The sequence below is a fragment of the Macrobrachium nipponense genome, chromosome 38 (genome assembly GCF_015104395.2).
Source record: "Macrobrachium nipponense isolate FS-2020 chromosome 38, ASM1510439v2, whole genome shotgun sequence".
In the NCBI taxonomy this organism is placed as follows: Eukaryota; Metazoa; Arthropoda; class Malacostraca; order Decapoda; family Palaemonidae; genus Macrobrachium; species Macrobrachium nipponense.
This window is the reverse complement of record NC_061098.1, coordinates 49768590-49791089: the sequence shown is the minus strand read 5'-3', so window position 1 is coordinate 49791089 and position 22500 is coordinate 49768590. Positions and strand designations below refer to the sequence as shown.

The window sequence follows — 22500 nt, the reverse complement described above, 5'->3', positions numbered from 1 at the left end:
TAAAAGGCTTTAAAGATATAATGAGTACTGAAACTAATTTTGGAATCATGTATAAAGATAAATGAACATTTATACTTCAAAATACGTTTACAGAAAATATTGCTTTGTTTAAACGATTCTTCTTCTTCTTCTTCTTCTTCTTCTTCTTCTCTCTCTCTCTCTCTCTCTTTCTCTCTCTCTCTCTTCTTTTTATGTATCAATAAGTGTGAACGTAATTAGCTATCAGTAAAATTCAATTTTATGTAACAAACCAAAATTTGTACCATGAGCCAAACTTCATGAAATGTCAGTCATGTCAGAGAGAGAGAGAGAGAGAGAGAGAGAGAGAGAGAGAGAGAATAAATAGTGTCAGGGAAAAGCGATAAAAACTTCACACAGAATCCATAAAAAGCGGCGTTGCTAACTTTTTCCAAGACATAAACTCAGACTGAAATTTCCCGCCCCGTGAAAGACCAAACTGCATCATTATATTATGTGCTTATTTGGCAGCTAAATAGCTTTCAGAATAATGAAAGTCCGGTCTCTCTTTGGACATCAGATGGACTTCCAAAACATGCCTCTCTCTCTCTCTCTCTCTCTCTCTCTCTCTCTCTCTCTCTCTCTCTCTCTACATAATCAATTCTTATTTGGTAATATATTGATTACCATTTAATTATCTTCTGTTTCTTAATTGGTAATTTATTGTTTACATTTAATAATTTATTTTTATTTTTATTGGACAATTTATTGTTTAACATATAATCACTTTTTAAGCTTTCTCTTGCTTTCATACATAATTATTTTTTATTTGGTTATTTATTTTTTTTCGATTTAATCATATTTCAATCTCTCTCTCTCTCTCTCTCTCTCTCTCTCTCTCTCTCTCTCTCTCTCTCTCTCTCTTCATTTCGCTTTGTATGTACGCGTGTTTAACTCATGTTGCCAACTGAACTGCATCATAAATTGATTTTGGAAAAGATCTAATGCGAGATTTGTTTTGATTAATAAACAAATGGATATTTAAATTATGAATTTGTTATGAGGAGAGAAAATGCCTTTCAAACTCATTATATTCAGAATCCATTACATTTATAGAGCATTCAGTTGTAATCGCGTGAGTTCCCTTAATTAAAATGCTTTAATGTGGGTCAATGGATTCATATATTCTCTGTGTACATTTGATTAATAATAATAATAATAATAATAAATAATAATAATAATAATAATAATAATAATAATAATAATAATAATAACAGGGCTTCAATATATATGTATATTTGTTTGTACAAAACATTATGGATAAGAATAACTTAGTACAGCAAAACGCTGCCACGAGCGAGGTGTGAGATAGCAGAGATGCCAGTGAGTTGGACATCTTTAATGCTTCAGAGATGTTGTAGCCATGGGTTTGCAGCAGATAATGGAAAGCGGTCGCTGATGATGGCAGCAATTTTATGCGTAAGCTTAGTGAGCTGTTTTTTTTGGGGGGGGGGATAAAAATTTCTTTTTTTATATGTAATGCAAATTTTTTTATGTAATGAAATCATTAATTTTATTGTTATAAGTATGAAATAATGATAATAATTAATGATAATCATTATCATCATCATCAAATTATTATTTTTATAGGCGAATTATCAATATAGTTTAGTTTATTATAAAAAAGTTTCTGCATTTTTTTCTAATCATAATTTAAGTTTTATTGATGCAACCATAATTCTAAATGAAACATGTTTCGAATGAGACTTCTCTTTTATTATTATCATTAAGGTACATATCTGTCTGGAATGACCCGAAAATGCCAAAATCACCCAGAGATTTAATCAAGCAGTCTAGACCAGCTGACGCAGAAAATGAGAAAAAGCGTGAAGGCAAAATGCTCAAATAAAATAATAACTCAATTTACATACCCATCAAAACCAGGTGAGAATTATGAAAAACAACCTCTTCTTAGGAAAAATATTTCCTTATAAAAATCATTAATCATACCAAGGTCAACGGGAATCCTTGGGGTGAGAGAGTAACTCAGCATTATCAACAACCGATGTAAATATTAGTCTAAGAGGAAAATTGTTTATGATGACCATACCCCAAGAGTACAGTATCTCAAGGAGAGCAGAGGATGGGAAGGAATAGGATGAACTTATTCTATTATTGTATTTATATAAAGTATAAACTCTTGGTTTGCTGGAATAGATACGGTTGCAAATAATATTATCAGAAGGAATCAATTCAGAATTTGGCCAGTTTGGTAGAATTTGTTTTTTTTACGTTACTTGAAACCTTGATAACTTTTTTATATGAATTCGATTTCACCAGTGTAATCCTTTATAATTTGAAAGTGAAACTAGCTTTTGAAAAAATACCAGAGTTAAGAAATTATTGAAAAATAAGAGAGGAATGATACAGTTAATATTCCTTTTCAGTTTAGTTCATTACTAATAAATTTATATAAATCATATTTATCTATGTCTCAAGAGATACCTACCTATCAAGCTTTTTATATTATTATCATTATTATTATTCACTCTATATCAGCATAGCTATATGATTTTATACATAGATTTGATAATCTTCTTATCTATCTATCTATCTATCTATCTATCTACCTGCCTGTTTTTTTATCTATCAATCTTTGTATGGTCCCATTATTTATCTATTTTTGGTTTGAGGGTGCACTGATCACTCGTCTATGTTATTTCCCCCCCCTCTCTCTCTCTCTCTCTCTCTCTCTCTCTCTCTCAGGTTAGACCAGGTACATAGTTTAGGTCATTATAGAAACAACACGTCTTTTTTCCTTTAAAATATTCCACAGCAGGTTACTTGACAGGTTCGTTCTAGATTAAATATTTGAACTGAAAGCACTGCCATCACACCATGAGGTTATGAGAGAGAGAGAGAGAGAGAGAGGAGAGAGAGAGAGAGAGAGAGAGAGAGAGATGGGGGGTCCCTTACCTTTTGCCTACGAAAATATCGGTCTTGAAAGGGGAATCGCTGTATAGTGTTTGACATAGCACCATATTCAGTTGGACACACAAAGTGTGCACTCTTTCAACACCCTATTTATCCTGGAATGTGGGGGTTCGTTCTTAGGTAAATATCAAGTATTGTTCAAATGATCATTTGGTAAGTATTTATTTCTATTAATTTATCTACTTCCGAGTTTCAACAAATTATATTTTTTATCAGTTACAGTTACTATTATATATATATATATATATATATATAATATATATAGATATATATATATATATATATATATAGTACTATATATATAATATATATATATATGTGATATTATATATATATTATATATATATATATATATATATAAATATATTATATATAACATACTATATATATATATATATATTATATATATATATATTATATATATATATATATATATATATATTTGAATGTCTATATACAGTACTCTATAGTATCTTTGGTGCGTATCTAAGATGGATAGTGAGATTCTACATACCATCATTACATGAAAGCTAAAGGGCGCAAAGAATTATACTTATTGTTCGTATAAAGTACAAACCATGTTTTCAGTGATTTATTCTGATATAGCATTTCAAATACCCAGTTCTTCATATTCACTTTAAATTTAGAGTTGTTATTCAAATTTTGATATCTTTCTCGTCAAGTGGAATTCTGTATACAGTCAACAGCCATAACAAACCGCTGAAATAACCAGAACGCACTCGAGAAGACGTTGCTTGCCTTACAAACGTTCTCCTAGAAGATAAAACGCAAGCACTGCGAGTCGTTTTATCACGTTTCCCACGCGGATGTTTCAGTACTGTCTTATCTAAAGCGAATATTTTCCTTGATGTAAATGCCTCGAGTGACCGAGGCTGACGCTGAGGCAGGAAATGAGAAAAGGAGGAAGGTTAAAGTAGACTATCTCGTGCTCGTTTGATCGTCCATTTTGGGCTGCTGAAATCCCTCTGGGGTGGCTGGGCGATTTACTTTTCTAGCCAGGAAACGATAGCGCACTGTCGTTTCACGCAGATATTAACTGCTCCTGTGTTTGGAATGTATATTTTTTTTTGCTCTTTGATCTGGCCGCTTGCTTTGATTGAAGTCGGCCTGTACCTCTGCTCGCATCTCTTACATGAAAGGAAGAAGAAGAAGAAGAAGAAGAAGAGGAAGAAGAAGAAGAAGAACCTCTCTTGATCGGATGTCAACAAAAGAAGTATCTCAAGATGAAGGATCATCTGAGAACATCTGACCTTTTATTTGCTTACTATTTTATATTCAGACCGTTGTTCAGGATAAGATTCCATTTGAGAGAAATAGAAAGAATGGGTCTATTCGGCTCACGGTACAAAGGAAATTTATGCACAAAGAATCAATTCGTGGAGACAATTCTGAAGTATAACATCACAGAAATGACTAAAACCAAGACCCCAGTGATGTTGAGAACTCTATAAACTTGTTAAAAATACTCATATTTCATTTTTCATCCATTCAAGAGGATTATTAGTTTCTTAGTAAAAGGCTGATGATGTTACAGTCGTCCCATTGTAACATCTCGTAGCAATTACAAAGATATGTCTATTATGGCAAGCTTTCTATGCTCCGATTCAGCCTCTGAACAATAATCCCTAACCGGAAGCAGAAAACAAAGGTCAATGGAGTCATTAATCAAAAGAACTCATTTTTATAGGATTCCTGTTACTGTTGCCAAGCTGCGTTGTTTCACGGAGACACGAGGAAAAACTTCTTCTCTATTTCAATTATTGTTTGTTCTTTATTATGAAAGTAGTTTGCATCAAAAGATATAGTTTTTATTTGACAGTTGCTTGTCATATTTTATTTACCTACTTTTAAAGATATTATCAGGGATAGTATCTGTTTTGTGAATGTTACTGGGATTTATTGGTTTTTTTATTATTAATATATATATATAGGTATCTAGATATATATATATATATATATCTTATATATATATATATATATATATATATATGTATGTGTATGTATATATATATATATATTATATATATATATATATATATATAGATATATATATAAATATATATATATATATATATATATATATATATAGGCTATACATATATATATATATATATATATATTATATATATATATATATATATATATATATATATATATATATATATATATATATATACCTATATATATATCGGCTATGGTAACTAAAGATCAAACAGGCAATCAGTCAAGTCTGCGACCCCCCTTTCGGTGGCTGCTGCAATTTCTAATTCAGCTTTCTACTTAATACTCTTTTAAATTCATAACCGGATGCTGAAGAGATCATTTGCTTTGCTCAGTTTCAGTTAGGCAAAGGAAAAAAATGAAAACGATAAATTTTAAAAACAATTCACTTTCATATTTGATTGATATTCAGTCATTGAAGTTTTCATCTCGCTTGTCAATTCCGCTCTTTGACAATAACTTTGTATGACATTTCTGTTCATCAAAGAAAACTTTTAACTTTATACAGTTTCGTCATAAGCGATTCGGAGTGTTTTATGAGTTAAGTTTCAGACCTAGAGAAACAAATACATTTTTCAGTCGTCACTTATCCTCTTGGTGAGATGAAATCAACTAGCAGATTCAGGGTAACGAAGATATCGATACTTGATACAGATTAATTTTTAATACAAATTAAGTTCTTTTATGAAAAAAATAAAAGATTCAAAAGGATTGGTAAAATGAGCAGTGATGTTATTTTTTTTAAAAAGTCATTTCAAAATACTGAAATGGTATCATATCAAAATAATTCTAGTGTTTGTTTTGGATGCTGTGTATGTTGCATAATCTTTGACATTCTTTATAAAATTGACCTAGGCATTGGTTCATGTCAGGAGTGGAGCTGATTGTATTACTTCAGAAGGTGACCCTTTGCCTAATGAGTTTAAACAATGGGTAGTGCCATGGTTTCTGGAATACTGTCTTACTTTCCCCTGTCTTGAGTATCAAACATTTTATTTTTGAAGGTTTTTTTATTCATGTGCTTTTATATCCTGTTGCTAACTTTTCATGAGGTGTCTGTTACATTATTTTTTCATTGATTATGTGTTCAGTTGTGTGTTTTCTTTCTTATTTTTGTGTTGAGGTTTTGCTTCCTGTGCAGGAATACTATACAGAATAGTTACTGTTTTTAGTTTCATTTGCTTATTCATAAGTTTTATGTAGTGCTAGTGTTACTTACGTTTCGCTTCCCAGTGCATTCCTACAGTGATTATTGTTTATTACTAAGTTGCCTGCGAAGTAGGTTAGTCACGTGACAGAATAGAATGTCACGTAACTTCATTCAAATGCTGACCCAGATACAGTGATATAACCTCCCTGACCGGAAAATCAGAATTGTAAGGACAGTGTTAGACAAAGTAGCAATAAAAAACTCAATAACAATAAAAAGAAACTTTGAAATAGTCTACCTTCCACGTTATATTGACAAAGAAAGTATTCGGTGAAATTGCATGAACCTAGTCAGCGATTTTTCTGATATATTTGCCTTGGGATGTTTTACTGGACTTTTACTAGAAAGGGAGCTTTAGCTAGAAAGATCGGCCTCTGGTTACAAGGGGCTGGAAACATGATAATTGAGCCTTCCTGTGTAATGGAACAGGAGAATCCATTTTCTCCTGGGGATCGAATGATGGCCGCGTTCAAGAGAGTGGAGCTTAAAACACACCCACTCTCTCTCTCTCTCTCTCTCTCTCTCTCTCTCTCTCTCTCTTTCACTTTTGCTACAGCTCCATAAGGAACATAGTATTTCAAACAAGCCGTTGTGGAGTCTGTCCTATGAAGCTTTTCAAGTCTGTCTGTCTGTCTGTCTGTCTGTCTCTCTCTCTCTCTCTCTCTCTCTCTCTCTCTCTCTCTCTCAATGTGATGTGTCTCTCTCCAACACTTTTGCTGCAGCTCTATAAGGAACATTGTCTCTCAAACAAGCAGTTATGAAATCTGTGCAATGAACTTTTGCAAATTCTCTCTCTCTCTCTCTCTCTCTCTCTCTCTCTCTCTCTCTCTCTCTCTCTCTCTCTTTTTCCCTTTGATGATGAAAGGTGAAGTGGGTCTAAAGAATTTCGGATCCTTAATTCTGGATATGGAGAGCTCAGTGACAGGTGGGAAATTTATATGTCGTCTTTCTTATAGGACTATTTGCGTGTGTGGGAGAGACAGCTAAAGACAGAGAGAGAGAGAGAAGAGAGAGAGAGAGAGAGAGAGAGAGAGAGAGAGAGAGAGAGAGAGAGAGAGAGAGAGAGTTTAAGAATTATTAGGCTCTACTGCCACCGGTGACGGAATTTTTTTTTTTTTTTTTTTTTTTTGTGGCTGAAAAAAATATGAGTTTAGATAATACTTGGTAAAATTTTTATTGAAACATTTATTCAGTTCTACATCCTGAGAGAGAGAGAGAGAGAGAGAGAGAGAGAGAGAGAGAGAGAGAGAGAGAGAGAGTTAACTTTCCATTATTTCTCTCGCTCTTGTGAGTGGTGGTACAGTACCACTTCACAGAGATATTCACTTAAACGCCAAAGTTTCATCTAGTCTGTAGTGTGTGTACGTGTGTGTGTGTGTGTGAGAGAGAGAGAGAGAGAGAGAGAGAGAGAGAGAGTCATTTTATACCACAACTGCCACGGCCATTGATTTAGAAGAGAAAGGGAGGAAAAATTATTTGGTGATAAAACTCAGACAGACAGAGAGAGAGAGAGAGAGAGAGAGAGAGAGAGAGAGAGAGAGAGAGAGAGAGAGAGAGAAAGAGCTTAAAAACCTTCCGTTATTGCAGCTTCCAATGTTATTGACATCAAAGAGAGAGAGATAGAAAATCATATCCGATGGTTAGCGTAGCCTGATCAATACAGACAACACTCTTTAGCAAACGAGATATTGTCCTCTGAAAGTGTCAAGGGAAATGAAGCAATAGACAGGAGAGACAAAAATGCCTCGCACAGAGAAACTAGAGTTTAAGCCTTCCAGTTCTTAGTACGTCTATTTTGGGGTGAAGTTGACACCCGCATACCCATTCCTCGGCTTCCAGCTGTGTCGAATAAATGGAAGCAAACAAGGACTTTATGCTTGCGAGCCTTTGAGCGTTTTCCCAAAACTTTAACCACTAACCCAGAAACCTTTGGAATTTAAAAGAAACTCTTAAACAGAAGGATAAGATTAAACATGAGCATTGTGGCGCCCGCTGATAATGCTCTTGTTTATTACTATGGCTGTCACAAGGATCAACAACAGCTGACGTCTGTTTTGATAAAAAAAAAAAAAAAAAAAAAAAAAAACTCCATTCCAGCGCGTCCATAGCTTATGGAATTCACTACCAACAATAATTTCCCTTCTCTGATAAGAGCCGTAAGCTGAGAGCACATATAATTGAATGGGTAAGAATCTGCCAGTATATTCCAAATATATTCCACTCTATTCCAAACACTCTGAGAGAATGAGGGAATCTGCCAACTTGAATTAATGTCTCCTTTGTCGAAGATAAAGCTTCTCCTCTGCTAGATCGTCGCTGAATGGAATTTTCTTTTATATACTATGCAGTCTTTCGAGTCCGCCATGGACAAGTTCTTCTCTCTTGATTTCATATTCCCTCTTTATTTTCGTTTGCGAAAAACATCCCCCTTTTGTTGTACATTTTAACCCGCTTTTAAACATTTATCATATTCTGGGACTATTGTTTCGTGTGGAAGTGCTTATGACATTGTTAAAAACTTGCCACATAAGCTACAAGTGTCATAAACACCATTTTGAACTAGCATCATGTCTAAAACAAGAAAATGCAAAACAAACATAACGTGCCACCGCTAGTCATAGCCACGAGGCAGCTACTCGGCTCAGCAAATAATTCCGTCCTTGTTAAACTGGAAACATAAAATAGTAACAATAATAACGTCAAATACTCGAGTTATCTCCTCGTTAGTTGCAAAACAGCCGTCGTAAAACCCCGTTTGAAGTTGAATTTCAGAATATCGGAACGTCTTACACAACACCGAGCATTTTGTATAGATTTTTGGATCAATAAGAGTTAGACTTTCCCAAGCGCACCGCCCTCTCTCTCTCTCTCTCTCTCTCTCTCTCTCTCTCTCCTCTCTCTCTCTTACCCTTCCTTGGGCTTTCGTTGTTGGGTGGCAGGGCTTATAATGCTGTTATCCCTTTAAAGACGCTTTTGTCCCTTATTGCTTTGTACTACATGAGGGATTTTTCCCTGTAGAATGTAATCATTTGCGCATAGACTAGTAATGCGATTTTTCTAAAAATACGAAATAATGGTTTCGTGTTTACCACCATACACAACCACATATATACACACACAATCATATATATATATATGTGTGTGTGTGTATGTGTGTGTGGGTGTATATATATATATATATATATATATATATATATAATATATATATATATATATATATCATTTATTTGAAACAGATTTTCGTTATTTTCTTGCGAAATTTGATCTCAGTACCAACTTCAGAAACAAACCTCATATCCTTACAAAATAAACATACCTTCGCTCTTGATTTCTCAAGCCCAATAATAACAATATAATAATATCATATATTTAATTTTCTCCTCCTGTGCAGACAATGACCAACACCAGTGTCGACGGCGCCCCAAACGGGGCGCAGATGCAGGTGGAATACATAGGCTATGCCCAAGATGGGGTGATAGAGCATGGGGTTGAAGACACCATGAGTCCTGAGATCGAGTACATGGGACACATTGCCTACAGCGTCGTCGCTCCGGTCATCATCAGCTTTGGAATTCTGTCCAACACGGTGAACCTTGTGGTCCTCACCAGGCCTTCTCTTAGAGGGCCTACGTTTAGGTGAGTGAGACTGGTAAAATAACAGATCCCTTTTCTCATTTGTTGCTCTACTGGCGAAGTTTGCAGGTCTGTGTCTGGACATGTGTTTTCTAAATTCCTTGAGAGAGTTAGCAATAGCTTTCTTTGCCTAAGTGTTCAGGAGGTAGACAAACCTTCTAGGAATCAGAGTGAGTTAATGCAAGTCGAAATGGATCATAGGACACACTATAATTATATAAGGTATTCTACATTTAAACCCTAGTCGTTTATATATGTAATCGTAGATTAACGAATGTTTCTAATGATGCTCATGTAAATAAATTTATTCTTTAATGAATATATATCTTAAAATTAAAAATCTGATAAACACATGCGTTAAATTCTATGAAATAGAGTTAATAAATTTTCCAAAACAATACAAATGTTACAGTAAAATGAATAAACAAACTCATAAAGAAAATATAAATTAATGAGTATATGGAGCCTAACTTACGCGTGAAGGATGCAGGAAACATAAATGCTCGTTACGACCAACGAAACACAGAACTGAGTTCATTGATAATCTACGAGATCTAATAACGAGTAACAGAGTTCCGCTAGTGCTACCAGAAGAACTCATTTATATGCAAATTAAATATACTTGAATTACAAGAGAATTATTATACGGTGATATTGTCTGCCATCATCACTATTAATGAAGTTATCTCATATATATAGCCTGGGCCAAGTCAATACAATCTATTTCACATGAGGGTTTCAACAGAATAGCAAAGCCATAAGCGATTGAAAAATCAGCACTTGAAAATCTCTCTCTCTCTCTCTCTCTCTCTCTCTCTCTCTCTCTCTCTCTCTCTCTCTCCAAGAACATATGGTTAGAGTGTGTCAAGACGTTGCAACTTATCAATCTCGAGCGTTGCCCACGACTCCAGGAATAGAATTGCTTCTCTCAAGTCGAAGGAAGCAAGAGCAACGTGACTCCCGCCACAAGGTATTCGTCGGTTTCAATTCCGTTGAGCAGAAATGTCTGTGGAACATCTTGTTTGTTCCTGTTGCAATGTTCTTTGAAAAATGATCTCCAAAGCTTCATAATTCAGGTAACCGCTACACAAACAAATTTTACCACGTTAATGAATTTTGATCCTGTTACACGGTTTAAAAAAAGTTGATTAAAGTTGGTGAATGTAGTCTTTCTAGAAGAATGCTATCTGAATCATGTAGTGCTTTGGAGATATGCTTTGAAAGAATATATATATATATATATATATATATATATATATATATATATATATATATATATATATATATATATATATATATATATATATATATATTATATTTATATATATATATATATATATATATATATATATATATATATATATATATATATATATATATATATATGTATATATACGCATATATATATATATATATATATATATATATATATATATATATATATATATATATATATATATATATATATGTGTGTGTGTGTGTGTGTGTGTGTGTGTGTGTGTGTGTGTACAAATGTAAGGCGATTTATTACTCTCTCTTCTCATAAACTTCTTCCTATCGAAGTCCGGTGACACTTTCATCCTTCCTGGGTCATCCATCACAGGATACCTCCGGTCATCCATCAAGGGCTGAAAGTTCTATAAATATCCTTCGAACGTTGGCCGGGCTGAAAAGCGCCCTTCAAAGAAGAGCTCTATAATCTGAAGTAGTGGCAACAGATTGTTTAGAATTAGATTTCCTCAGCTGGAGATCTGTTGACGTGTATTTTGGTTCTTTGATTCTTCCTCTCTCACTCTATCTTATATTATTTTTATGATTTATTTTGATAAACTGGCCATCTCTTTAGTCTGATACCAAAATCGCCTTTGCATCGCCTGTTTTACCTATTTTTCATGAGAGTGTTTTCTGTAAGAGGTTGTGAACCTGCAAGTCTGCGTTTCCCAACTTTTTTTGGCTGACTTTACAACCTTAACCTCGACCAGTGAAACTAAATGCGTGAACATGTCGTGATAAATCCAGCCCCTTTCTAATATTACAGTTACACTTGCAGATGTTAATGAGTTAACGTCATCCTATTTATATAAGTTTATATTTACTAACACAACAAATTTCAACAAATCTGAAATGGAAAAGAAAACAAGTGTTAAAAAACACGTACGTTTACTTGCATTTCCGTGCACAAAAAATATAAGTTTTTCTCCAGTGGTTGGCAATCACTTCTTTTTATACATTCCTGATGAATTTCAGTGATTCATGAAATTAATATAATGAATTATGTTTAAAAAATGGCTAGTGTAAGAACCTAGTAATATACCTTGGAATAACCAGGGACCACATTGAAAGAAAGACTACGACAAATTATAAAAACTCAAAAAGTTTTCTCAGAGTCTAATATGAAACTACTTCATGGTGCTTTAATAGAGAGCTTCTTTTGAAAATATGTTTCCAAGAGAATCTTCAGACCGTCCTACTGAAGTAAATCAACTACATCACCTAAATTCAAAATGTGACCAACCGTGAATTATCATTATTTTATTATATTTCTTAAAACCCTCCGGCGACCCTCGGAAAAATCCTCGCGACCCTAATTTGGGTCGCGACCAGCGGGGCGATGGGAACCACCGCTCTTAGTCGTTCAGTTCGGCTGTTGTTACTGAGACGGGAAAAATTGTGAGCAATAGTCTATAACTGATCTAATCAACGCCAACTTTGCGCTTGAAAAGGCTCTAGCAACGGCTATCTCAATCAAGGAAAATTGTAGCATAGGTAATTTTTTCGCTTTATTTTTCAGTGATCATTTTAGTTTTTTTTTATCGAAATTGGGAAATTGTGTGCAAACCATTTGAAAAGCTTCATCGGTAGCTACAAATTTTACTTGATATTTGTACCTTCAGCCACTGAAACCCGTAACTTACTGAATCAGTTAGCATCTGTCTGTATAATGTTGAAATGTTTACTTTTGTATCATAATTCCCAATACATTTTCCTCGCTTCCATAAAAATCATCAATATATTTTCTTCTCCTTTCTTGCAGATATCTCAAATGGTTAGCAGTGGATAATTTGCTGGTCTGTGTTGTACTGCTGCCATTCACTCTCCATTCCCATGTAACTCCAGTCCCTTATCCAGCAGCTTTGTATTTTGCCCATATAGAGGTGAGTATTAAATTATAGAAGGCTCTAAAGGTATATAATTTGATTTTTGAGTAAAATAAAAAAGTATAGTTTCTGAAGTTATCGTGAAAATGTTTGCGTAAGATATAATATTTATACATATATAAATTACATCAGTAGTTATAATCCGACATTAAGTTTAAAGCTAAAATAATCTTCAGAAGTCAAACATTATACCGTGGATTCGAATAAGAAAATGTAAATTATTCTCTCTCTCTCTCTCTCTCTCTCTCTCTCTCTCTCTCTCTAGAAAGAGTATCCCGACTTGGGCGATATAGAAAGACCAAAACGAGAGAGAGAGAAAAAAAGAAAGTCAGTTATCGTTTTTGAAAAGCAAACAATCTTACCCATAAATACCTCTTGGTTTTATCCTAATAGTCGCCACTAAATGCCAATGTTCCTTCGAATTCCAGTAAAACCAGACAAAATTGGAAGATTCCTGAAGGTTCTGTAACTCGTGCAATTTGTCTTGAAGAAAGAAACACTGATACTAGCTAAAACACCATAAATAAATTACAGTGATTAAATTGAAAGAAATGAGATGCTTTCAGTAAATCCTTCAATGTGAACACCTATCATTACTCGTTTTTTATAGTGCTAGTTTATTCATTATTTGTAACCAGGAAAATCTAAAATGTCACCTTATATCATTAAAAGGTAACTAAATACAGAAATGATTCTCTAAATGAAAAGCTGAGGACACATGTCCTTTACTGAAACCTTTTTTTATTAGATCTGGTATTGTTTCGCTCAAGAAGCTGAAAACAATAATGCCTTTTACTCCAAGTTACCTCATCAATGTTGGTATTGTTTCTTTCATATAGGTGCCCGTGGGGAACGCCCTCATAGCCTCCAGCGTCTACATAGTAGTCGGTCTCAGCTTCGACAGATTCGTGGCCGTGTGCTACCCCCGGAAATACAGGAACCTCCACAGCCACTACGTGGCCTCCGTCAGGATAGCGCTGTCCTTCATCATCGCCTTCATCATCTACATTCCAATGGCCTTCTACAAGATAGTCGTGCCCCTGCAGGACTCGCCTGACAGATACCTCATCGAGGAAAACTTGGACCTGGTGTCGCAGAGGTGGTTCACCGTCTACGAATACTTGTTGGAGATTTGCGTCAGGTATTGAGGTCCCTCTTCTTTTGGAATTCTTCTTCTTCTATATTTTTACCCTTTTCTTTGTGTTTGCTGTTACTGGAGATGCTTCTCTTTTTGATAAGATAACGATACTTACAGCGATATAATTATATGAACAGTAACCACGTAATTTAACCCGGAAATAGGTGATAATTAATAGACACGACACGACCTCTGAATCTGAGTGAATATAGTATAGGCCTAGCAAATCACAGATCAGCGGTTGAATTCCCAGAAGAGCAGGCTCGTTTCTATCAACAGTAATAATTCACAAATCCTTCTTTTCTATACCTATTGTATTATTCCTGTCCCCTTCTTTATCCTGTCACAGATTTGCCCCAGCTGTCATGCTGGCTGTCCTGAACACTTACATCATCATCGAATTCAAGAAGATCAGCCGAAGAAGGCGCCTTCTTTCCCAGAACATGAGCTGCGAAGTCTCAGCCATCCCATCGCAGTCTTACGGAGAACTGAACGCACCCAACACAGTCATAGTGAACAGCTCCCCTCCGACGAACGTCCAGCCGGACGTGGTGTCAACTTGCGTCACCACCGAAGGGACACTGAACGCAGCCTCCAACTTGGCCCCTTCACCGAAGGAGACAGGTCACCTCGACGATGGGAATCAAGGGTCGAGTATTCAGAACAGTTCCAACGGGGAACTGGTCTGCACTAGGAATTCTTCGAGTAGATCCCTCGGGAAAATCGGGTCAGATAAGGAGAAGATCGGCCTCTCTATGATCAATGTAGAAGGTATGTTACTATCGCTGATAACTAGGTTTTGGCTATACCTTACAGGTAATAAATTTCCCTTTTATTGTCTTCCTGTGCCAAATATCAGAACTGCTCTGCTCCTCTCTCTCTCTCTCTCTCTCTCTCTCTCTCTGTCTGTCTTTATCCAAGAGTCCCCATCCAAACAACGTCTTTGTTGTAGCCTTAGAAATAGATCTTTGAGAATCATTGATGTTCTGATATGTATTTTGTGAGAATTCGTAAGTTTTATCATGAAGCTTATACTTTTATTTACAATTCTGATGTAAATGAGATTAATATATATATATATATATATATATATATATATATATATATTATATATTATATATATATATATATATATGCATAAAAGGTATATATCATAAAGGTATGATATCATATCAAAGAAAAACTGGATAGTTTTCGCCACATCAGCTCGAACAATAGAGCTACATTATGTCATCCCGTCTCACAAACAAGATAATAATAGCCTCCTATTATTATCTAAAGTCATATTACTAGGGTGTCCTTTACGTCTTTTCGGAAGGCAATAAAACCGGTAAGAAGAGATATATGTCACGTCCTTAATAAGTCCAGGCCACTGATGCCCTCTGAAAGTCAATTCTTTCTATTTTCTTTTGTGTAATTTGACCTTCTACCTTTGGTGATATTTGTAGCCCGAAAAGCAGCTTCACGTATTTTGTATCACTGGTTTATTATTTAGTTATCTCTCTCTCTCTCTCTCTCTCTAACAATATATATATATATATAATATATATATATATCTATATATATATATTATTATATATATGTGTGTGTGTGTGTGTGTGTGTGTGTGTGTGTGTGTGTATCTAATAAAAGGAGCCCATAAAAACACTAAAATACAGAGAGAGAAATACTATATTTCAGAGACTGCTGTCTCCCTCTTCAGATAGATGAATGAGAAAAGTTACAGAAAAGGTCGTATTTATACCAAGAGGTCCATCCGCAGGTAAGCCAATTTAGGTCACTCCCGCTGATAATCTTCCTTTAATCTTCTTAAGCATCGGTTGAATGAAAACCTGTTCGACGATATCTGAGTCCCATGCTCCTTTTGAGATATTCATTACCTGCATCTCTTTGATCAGGACCGATTCTATCATTTGATGCTTGTACCGGCAGTTGCTGCTATAAATTATATGTGATAAATTCCAGTTTATACTATGGTTATGTTCATTTATATGGTTGAAAATAGCTGAGTTCTGTTGTCCATACCTAACTGACCGTTTGTGCTGTATTAATCTCTGGGGAAGTGATTTTCTGTAAATCCGATGTAAGATTGGTCACAGTCCAGGCATGGGATTTCGTAAACACCTGTGTCCTTGGGGGATGTGTTTTGTTGGACGTTAATCAGGAATTTGGCTAAGGTATTTGGGTAAGTAAATGCAAAAGGGTTAGATATTCCGAGGGTCTGGGTCACCATCTTAATCCTGTCCAGGTGTGGAATTTTAATTTTAATTTTATTGTTGGGTGTGTCTCTGGTCTTCTCTTGAGGGGGTCGGTAGAAAATTACATTTGCTTTGTGAATTGCTTTCTCAATTATATGGTCAGGATACCTTAAAGACGAAAGCTGTTTGCGAATTAGTTCAAATTCTTTTTCCAGGAGATCTGGAGAACAAATTCGTAAGGCTCTTAAGAATAGGTTGCTGGCGGTGCCTATCTTGATAAGAATGTCATGATACCTGAAGTAGTGAATGTATGAAAGTGAGAACGTTTGTTGTCTGCATATGGTAAATTTGTATTTTGTTGTGTCTCTGGTTATTAAAGCATCAAGAAAAGGAATTTTGTTGTCTGTTTCCCATTCAACTTTAAATTTGATGCTGGGCACTAATGCGTTTAATTTTGAAAAGAATTCATTAAAATTTCCCCATTTATTATCCCAGACCCTCGGAAAATCTAACCCTTTTGCATTCACTTACCCAAATACCTTAGCCAAATCCCTGATTAACGTCCAACCAAAGACATCCCCCAAGGACACAGGCGTTTATGAAATCCTATGCGTGGACTATGACCAATCTTACATCGGATTTACAGGAAAATCAATTTCCCAGAGAATAATACAGCACAAACGGTCAGTTAGGTATGGATGGACCTATTGGTATAAATGCCACCTTTTCTGTAACTTTTCTCATTCATCTACCTGAAGAGGGAGACAGCAGTCTCTGAAATATAGTACTTTTCTCTCTCTGCATTTTGGTTTTTTGTGGGCTCCTTTTGTTAGGTGGAATTCTGTTATATCAGAACATTTTTACCAGTCATATATATATATATATATATATATATATATTATATATATATATATATATATAATATCTATATATATATATATATATATATATATATATATATATATATATACGTATATATATATATATATATATATATATATATATATATATAATATATATATATATATAAATATATATAAATATATACATCCTACCGCCCAAGGTGCAATCAGCCAAAGAGGGACTTTGGACTTACTGATGCAAATCTACTCTGATGTTCTGCCACCTCCGTGATGTTTTTACCTGAATCACCCTTTGGTTCAAAAAAAAAAAAAAAATTATTATTTATATTTGGAAGACACGCCCTTTGTATTCAAGAAACGTTCTGCATATGGAAGTGTCTTTCTTATTTTTTATTCTAGTTCAAGTTACTCTAACATTGTATTTTCCTGGAAAATATATTCAGGTATACTAAAAAACAGTAAACGGATTTTGTTTTCAATAAAAGTACATTTAAAGAATTGGAAATAGAAAAAAAACATCAGTTTTTCGTCAGTTTTTCATCAAATTCTACAAATCTATTAAAGCACAAACGTCTGTTGCAAACATACAAGTTTTATTTCGAATTTAAACTTAGCGTGATTGTATAGTTTTTAAGTGGTAAACAAGGACCTTATATATAAAGAAAAAAAGCAAATTTTCTGGATATATTTACACATCGAATCCAGTTTTTTTTAAATCACTTGAGATATCATCTACATGGAACATTTAAACAAGCAAAAACCTTAGACAAGTCAGCTATTGAACCTGTCTAATATAAAAGCTACAATTTGAAAGCATAATCCTAGATAAGTGTCAGTAGACTCTTGCAGAATATCGTTTTGACAGATTGGGACATGAAAATATGGCCCCAGCTATGAGGCCCGTCAGCAGTCTTTTGTGACTGCCAGTTGCAAACTCGTGTTTTGTTTTATCTTTCATTACTAAACGACGGTATTGCTGTTGCCCAAAACTGATTATCCTGTGCGTGAAAAATTATTTTAATAACTGACCGCTTTTTTATACCATTTTTACTTCGTTATCACGTTGCTAAAAAATAGTTTTCCCATGTTCATTCTGACTTTTTGGATGACTTTGCGAGAGCCTTGCATTTCTGCAGCCAATCAGCGACCCGACACAATGAGCTAAAGGCCAGAAATTTCATTGTTTGTTAGGTTAACGGAATTATGGTGGAATTTTTCAAGTAACTTATAAAACTGATCATTTTTCATTTACATAAACCTATCTAATGAGGGTAAGGTTATTTTTTAGTCATTACTTGGTAGAAATAAAAATATTTTGAACCTTTATGATTCAGTCTTGTGTGTGTGTTTGTGTGTGAGTGTGCATCCCTACTCTACCCTGGTTCTCTACGGCTTTATCTGTACGGAAGCGTGGAAGTTTATGGTATCAATTACTTTCTAATATTATTTATGATTCTTCTTCTTTAAAATAATCTAACTGAAAGAGCGAAATCAGTTAAACCTTAAGAAAAGCCTTAAGATAAAACAAGGATTCATCTTTATTATGTCATATATTGCAAACAAGACATTCATCTTTATCATGTCGTATCTTATAAACAAACAATCAATCTTTATCAAGCCTTACTTTATGAAAAAAAAATCCTTCTTCATTGAATCGTACCATATAGACAAAAAGTCCATCTTCATAAAAAAAAGTCCATCTTTATCAAGTCGTACTTTATGAAAAAAAAAAATCCATCTTTATTGAGTCGTACTATATACACAAAAATCCATCTTCATAAAAAAAATTCTATTTTTATCAAGTCGTACTTTATAAACAAAAACTCCATCATCATTGAGTCCTGTTATATAAGCAAACAAAACCATCATTATCAAGTCGTACTTTTCATTTTTATCTCCCCCTTTCGCAGGACCTCCCATCCAAAACCCTCAGCCTCGGGGCATGAGCGAGCGCAGGCACGACATGGAACGCCGCCTGGTGTTGCTCCTTGTGTCCATCATCGTGGCCTTCTTTGTCACGAACATTCCAGCGGCCGTGTTGTCTCTCACCTTCCGGGACGAGAAGAGGAGCAGCCTCAACTACCAGATCTTCCGGGCGGTCGCCAACAACCTCGAGTTCCTCAACTTTGGGTTGAACTTCATCCTGTACTTCCTCTTCAGCAAGGACATCCGGAACGCCTTCACTTCTCTTCTGCGCAGGACTCTCGACAGAGTCAAAGAGAGGCTGGAAGGATCCAGCAGCAAATATGCTGCGACCAACCTATGATAGGAAACATTTTGGGATTTTACTTTGAAGTCACCTCTCGTCAGTGCAGTTCGTTTACCAAGTGAATGTTTGTTTGTTATCCCTCGGGGTCATAGACATTCCCGGAGGTCAAAGGGAGGCCGGAAGAGTCTAGAAGTAAGCTAAGGTTCTTCTGATGGTCAGTTTACTGCCGAGTCTTTACTCCAAAAGACTCCTGACAGACTCAAACCTAGACAACTGTAAACAGTGACAATCCAGGTGAAAGTGGTGCTGCTTCTCATTGTTTTGTCATAAACCCGATCCAGAATTTCAATTATTCTAGTAACTTAAGACTGATTTAAACAGTGAAAGGTACAACCGACTTACAATTCCTTATACTTAACTCCTTAAGAAGATGTACTGCTGCTACTTATGAGATGAATATGCATGTTATTCATTCCAAATAGCGGCCGCCAATTAAGCTTCCATTCATGTGATGTAACTTATATATAATCTGATGGGTAAAATACCTGTATCATTTCGGTGTGTTGTCAGTGGCTGGGTTCGTTAAGACCTCGTCGTGATAAATGTAAACAAAATTTGTGTGATTCGTTGTAATGTTTTGTGAATTAAAAAGCAGTGATCTTGTAATAATCATGATACAAAATCTTTGAGCTAAAAAAAGCAAAGTACAAGCGTCATCCACTCAATCAATTCATGTATAATGGATGTGGTCATTAGCTATACCTGTGTATGTATCATTATAATTGTATTATTATTGAAAAGATGAAATAATGCAGTATTTATGTCAGAAAATTTTTTTAAAAATTTTGTACTTAGGAACTCTCTCTCTCTCTCTCTCTCTCTCTCTCTCTCTCTCTCTCTCTCTCTCTCCTCTCTCTCTCTCTCTCATATGTAAATTATAATTTTGTAAATAATAAAGAATTTCTCTTCTCTCACATTTAATGCTGATTTAGTCATTTATCATATTCTTTGATTTTACTTAGCATAATATGAAACAGACATAAGTACATTTATGGAAAAAAGTCAAATCGATCATTATTTTTTAAGGCGAATAGAATATAACTTTTAAAAGTCACACTCATTATAATATGTATTACTTGTTTAAAATTACGTGGACTTCAAATACTGTCTGGAAATTTATACTAATTTATGTTAATTATGGCAAATATCCCAGCAAATGAATTATTCAGTAAAAATATAGGGTGGACTGTTTCTCTATATTCCAATTTATAGTTTTTTTTTTTTAATTAAACGATTTTCGAACAGATCTGTGATAGAACTTACGAAGTGCAGACATTTATAAAGACTGCTTCTATCCTAAAAGATGATGTTTAACTCCAAAACTGAAGGAGATTATAGTTTATTTTCCTTTTTTAGCCTCCCTTTTCAGTCTCTAAATATATTAGTATTACCATTTTCCTAATTAGTCTCCTAAGCAAATCATGTATATATGTAATTACATAAAATATCGCAATCTATGTATTTATTTGTAAATAATGGCATGATATTTTATTTATAATACACATAGTAGGGATTATTATTAGTTACATAAAGGTGTCATAAGCTTTAATGTCAGAAACAATTTAATGTTTCCATTATTATTACATTTTTCATTATCTGCTTTGTGAATTGTATATTTTCACTTTCCCTCATTAATTTCATTTGCGTTTTCTCTCTCTCTCTCTCTCTCTCTCTCTCTCTCTCTCTCATTTGTAAAAAATTACATAATTTGTCAGTAAAATCCATCAGTGACTTTGTTGTAAATGAATACAGTGTCTGTATGTTGGCATAAAAAGATTTTATTTCGTTTTATATGGGATTACGTGGTATGACAATGCGTCTATCTACTGTGGCATTGGAAACCAATGCCAGGTTCCCCAAGGTTCGTACGTGGGGTACAGCTGGGGTTTATGTGCTGATCTTCCGTATATGTTCCGTCTCCGGGACATTGCGAAAGGGGAAATTACCTTTCTCCATTATAAATGAATCAGTGCGTGAATATTCTATTAGAACCAGGTGTCCATAGTGTATTTTGTTCAGTCACATTGTAATAAAATATTCATAATGTATTATTGTTTCTTACAATGTAAATCTTTACTCTCTTTAGGTTTTTCGTTTCTTTTCTTCATTTGCTTCTTCCTTCTGTCTATGTAAGAAATGGAATGAAAATTAATAAAAAAAAAATAATCTCAAAACGTAAAAGAACACAATCATGGATGTCAAGATCAAAGAAGGTAGCTGGAAATATATGTTTATGAATATTCACGGCAGTCTTTTTTTGGCCCCTTTCTTCATGTAAGATTTTGAGTGATAATTTATACTATGAATTTCTGTTCATATGGTACTTAAAACTTCAAGTACGGGAATAACAACTGGATAATTAAGTAATACGCAAAGTATATGGCCACAAGAAAAGTAAAACAGCAGGGTGAAAACAATCACACACACATTATATATATATATAATATATATATATATATATATATATATATATATATATATATATATATATGTGTGTGTGTGTTTATATATATATATATATATATATACTATATATATATATATTATATATATATATATATATATATATATATATACATAGGGATACAATCCACAATGAAGTAAAATCCTCTTGTAGTTTAAAATATATATTTCTTGTACAGGATATATTTTAAACTACAACAGAGGATTTTACTTCATTGTGGATTGTATCCCCATTTACTTAGAGGTAACGACATAGTACCTGGCTTCTGTATATATATATATATATATATATATATATATATATATATATATATATATATATATATATATATATATATATATATATTTACTAATACCCTTCTGAAAAGATTTCCTGCAAATATTTCTCAAGGACTCCGTTTTTTTTTTTTAAGATAATTTTCTTTCCCTGAATACTCAATCCTTGCTGTTGTGCAGAACCTTTCTAGGAATAGGACTCGGCTGGGAAACAACAATGTGGCAATTGTAAAGGTGATGAGATCATTTATTTGTGAAGGAGATATCATTTTCTCTTTCATTTTATTTTCTAGGTAAGTGGGTTTTAATGCTTCTGTT

At 34.2% G+C, this 22500-nt stretch overlaps 1 protein-coding gene across 2 annotated transcripts in view; it reads left to right on the top strand.

Annotated features, from left to right (window-relative positions):
• LOC135209736 (probable G-protein coupled receptor AH9.1) overlaps positions 1–21659 on the top strand; it is a 185046-nt gene extending 163387 nt beyond the window's left edge. For both annotated transcript variants that reach the window (XM_064242512.1, XM_064242511.1), the window contains exons 3-7: positions 9576–9820; positions 12852–12972; positions 13815–14116; positions 14463–14884; positions 19085–21659. In XM_064242512.1, coding sequence (XP_064098582.1) covers positions 9579–9820; positions 12852–12972; positions 13815–14116; positions 14463–14884; positions 19085–19440 — 1443 coding nt within the window. In that variant the 5' untranslated portion in view covers positions 9576–9578 and the 3' untranslated portion in view covers positions 19441–21659. The remainder of the gene's footprint in view (positions 1–9575; positions 9821–12851; positions 12973–13814; positions 14117–14462; positions 14885–19084) is intronic.
• The last annotated feature ends 841 nt before the right edge of the window (positions 21660–22500 follow it).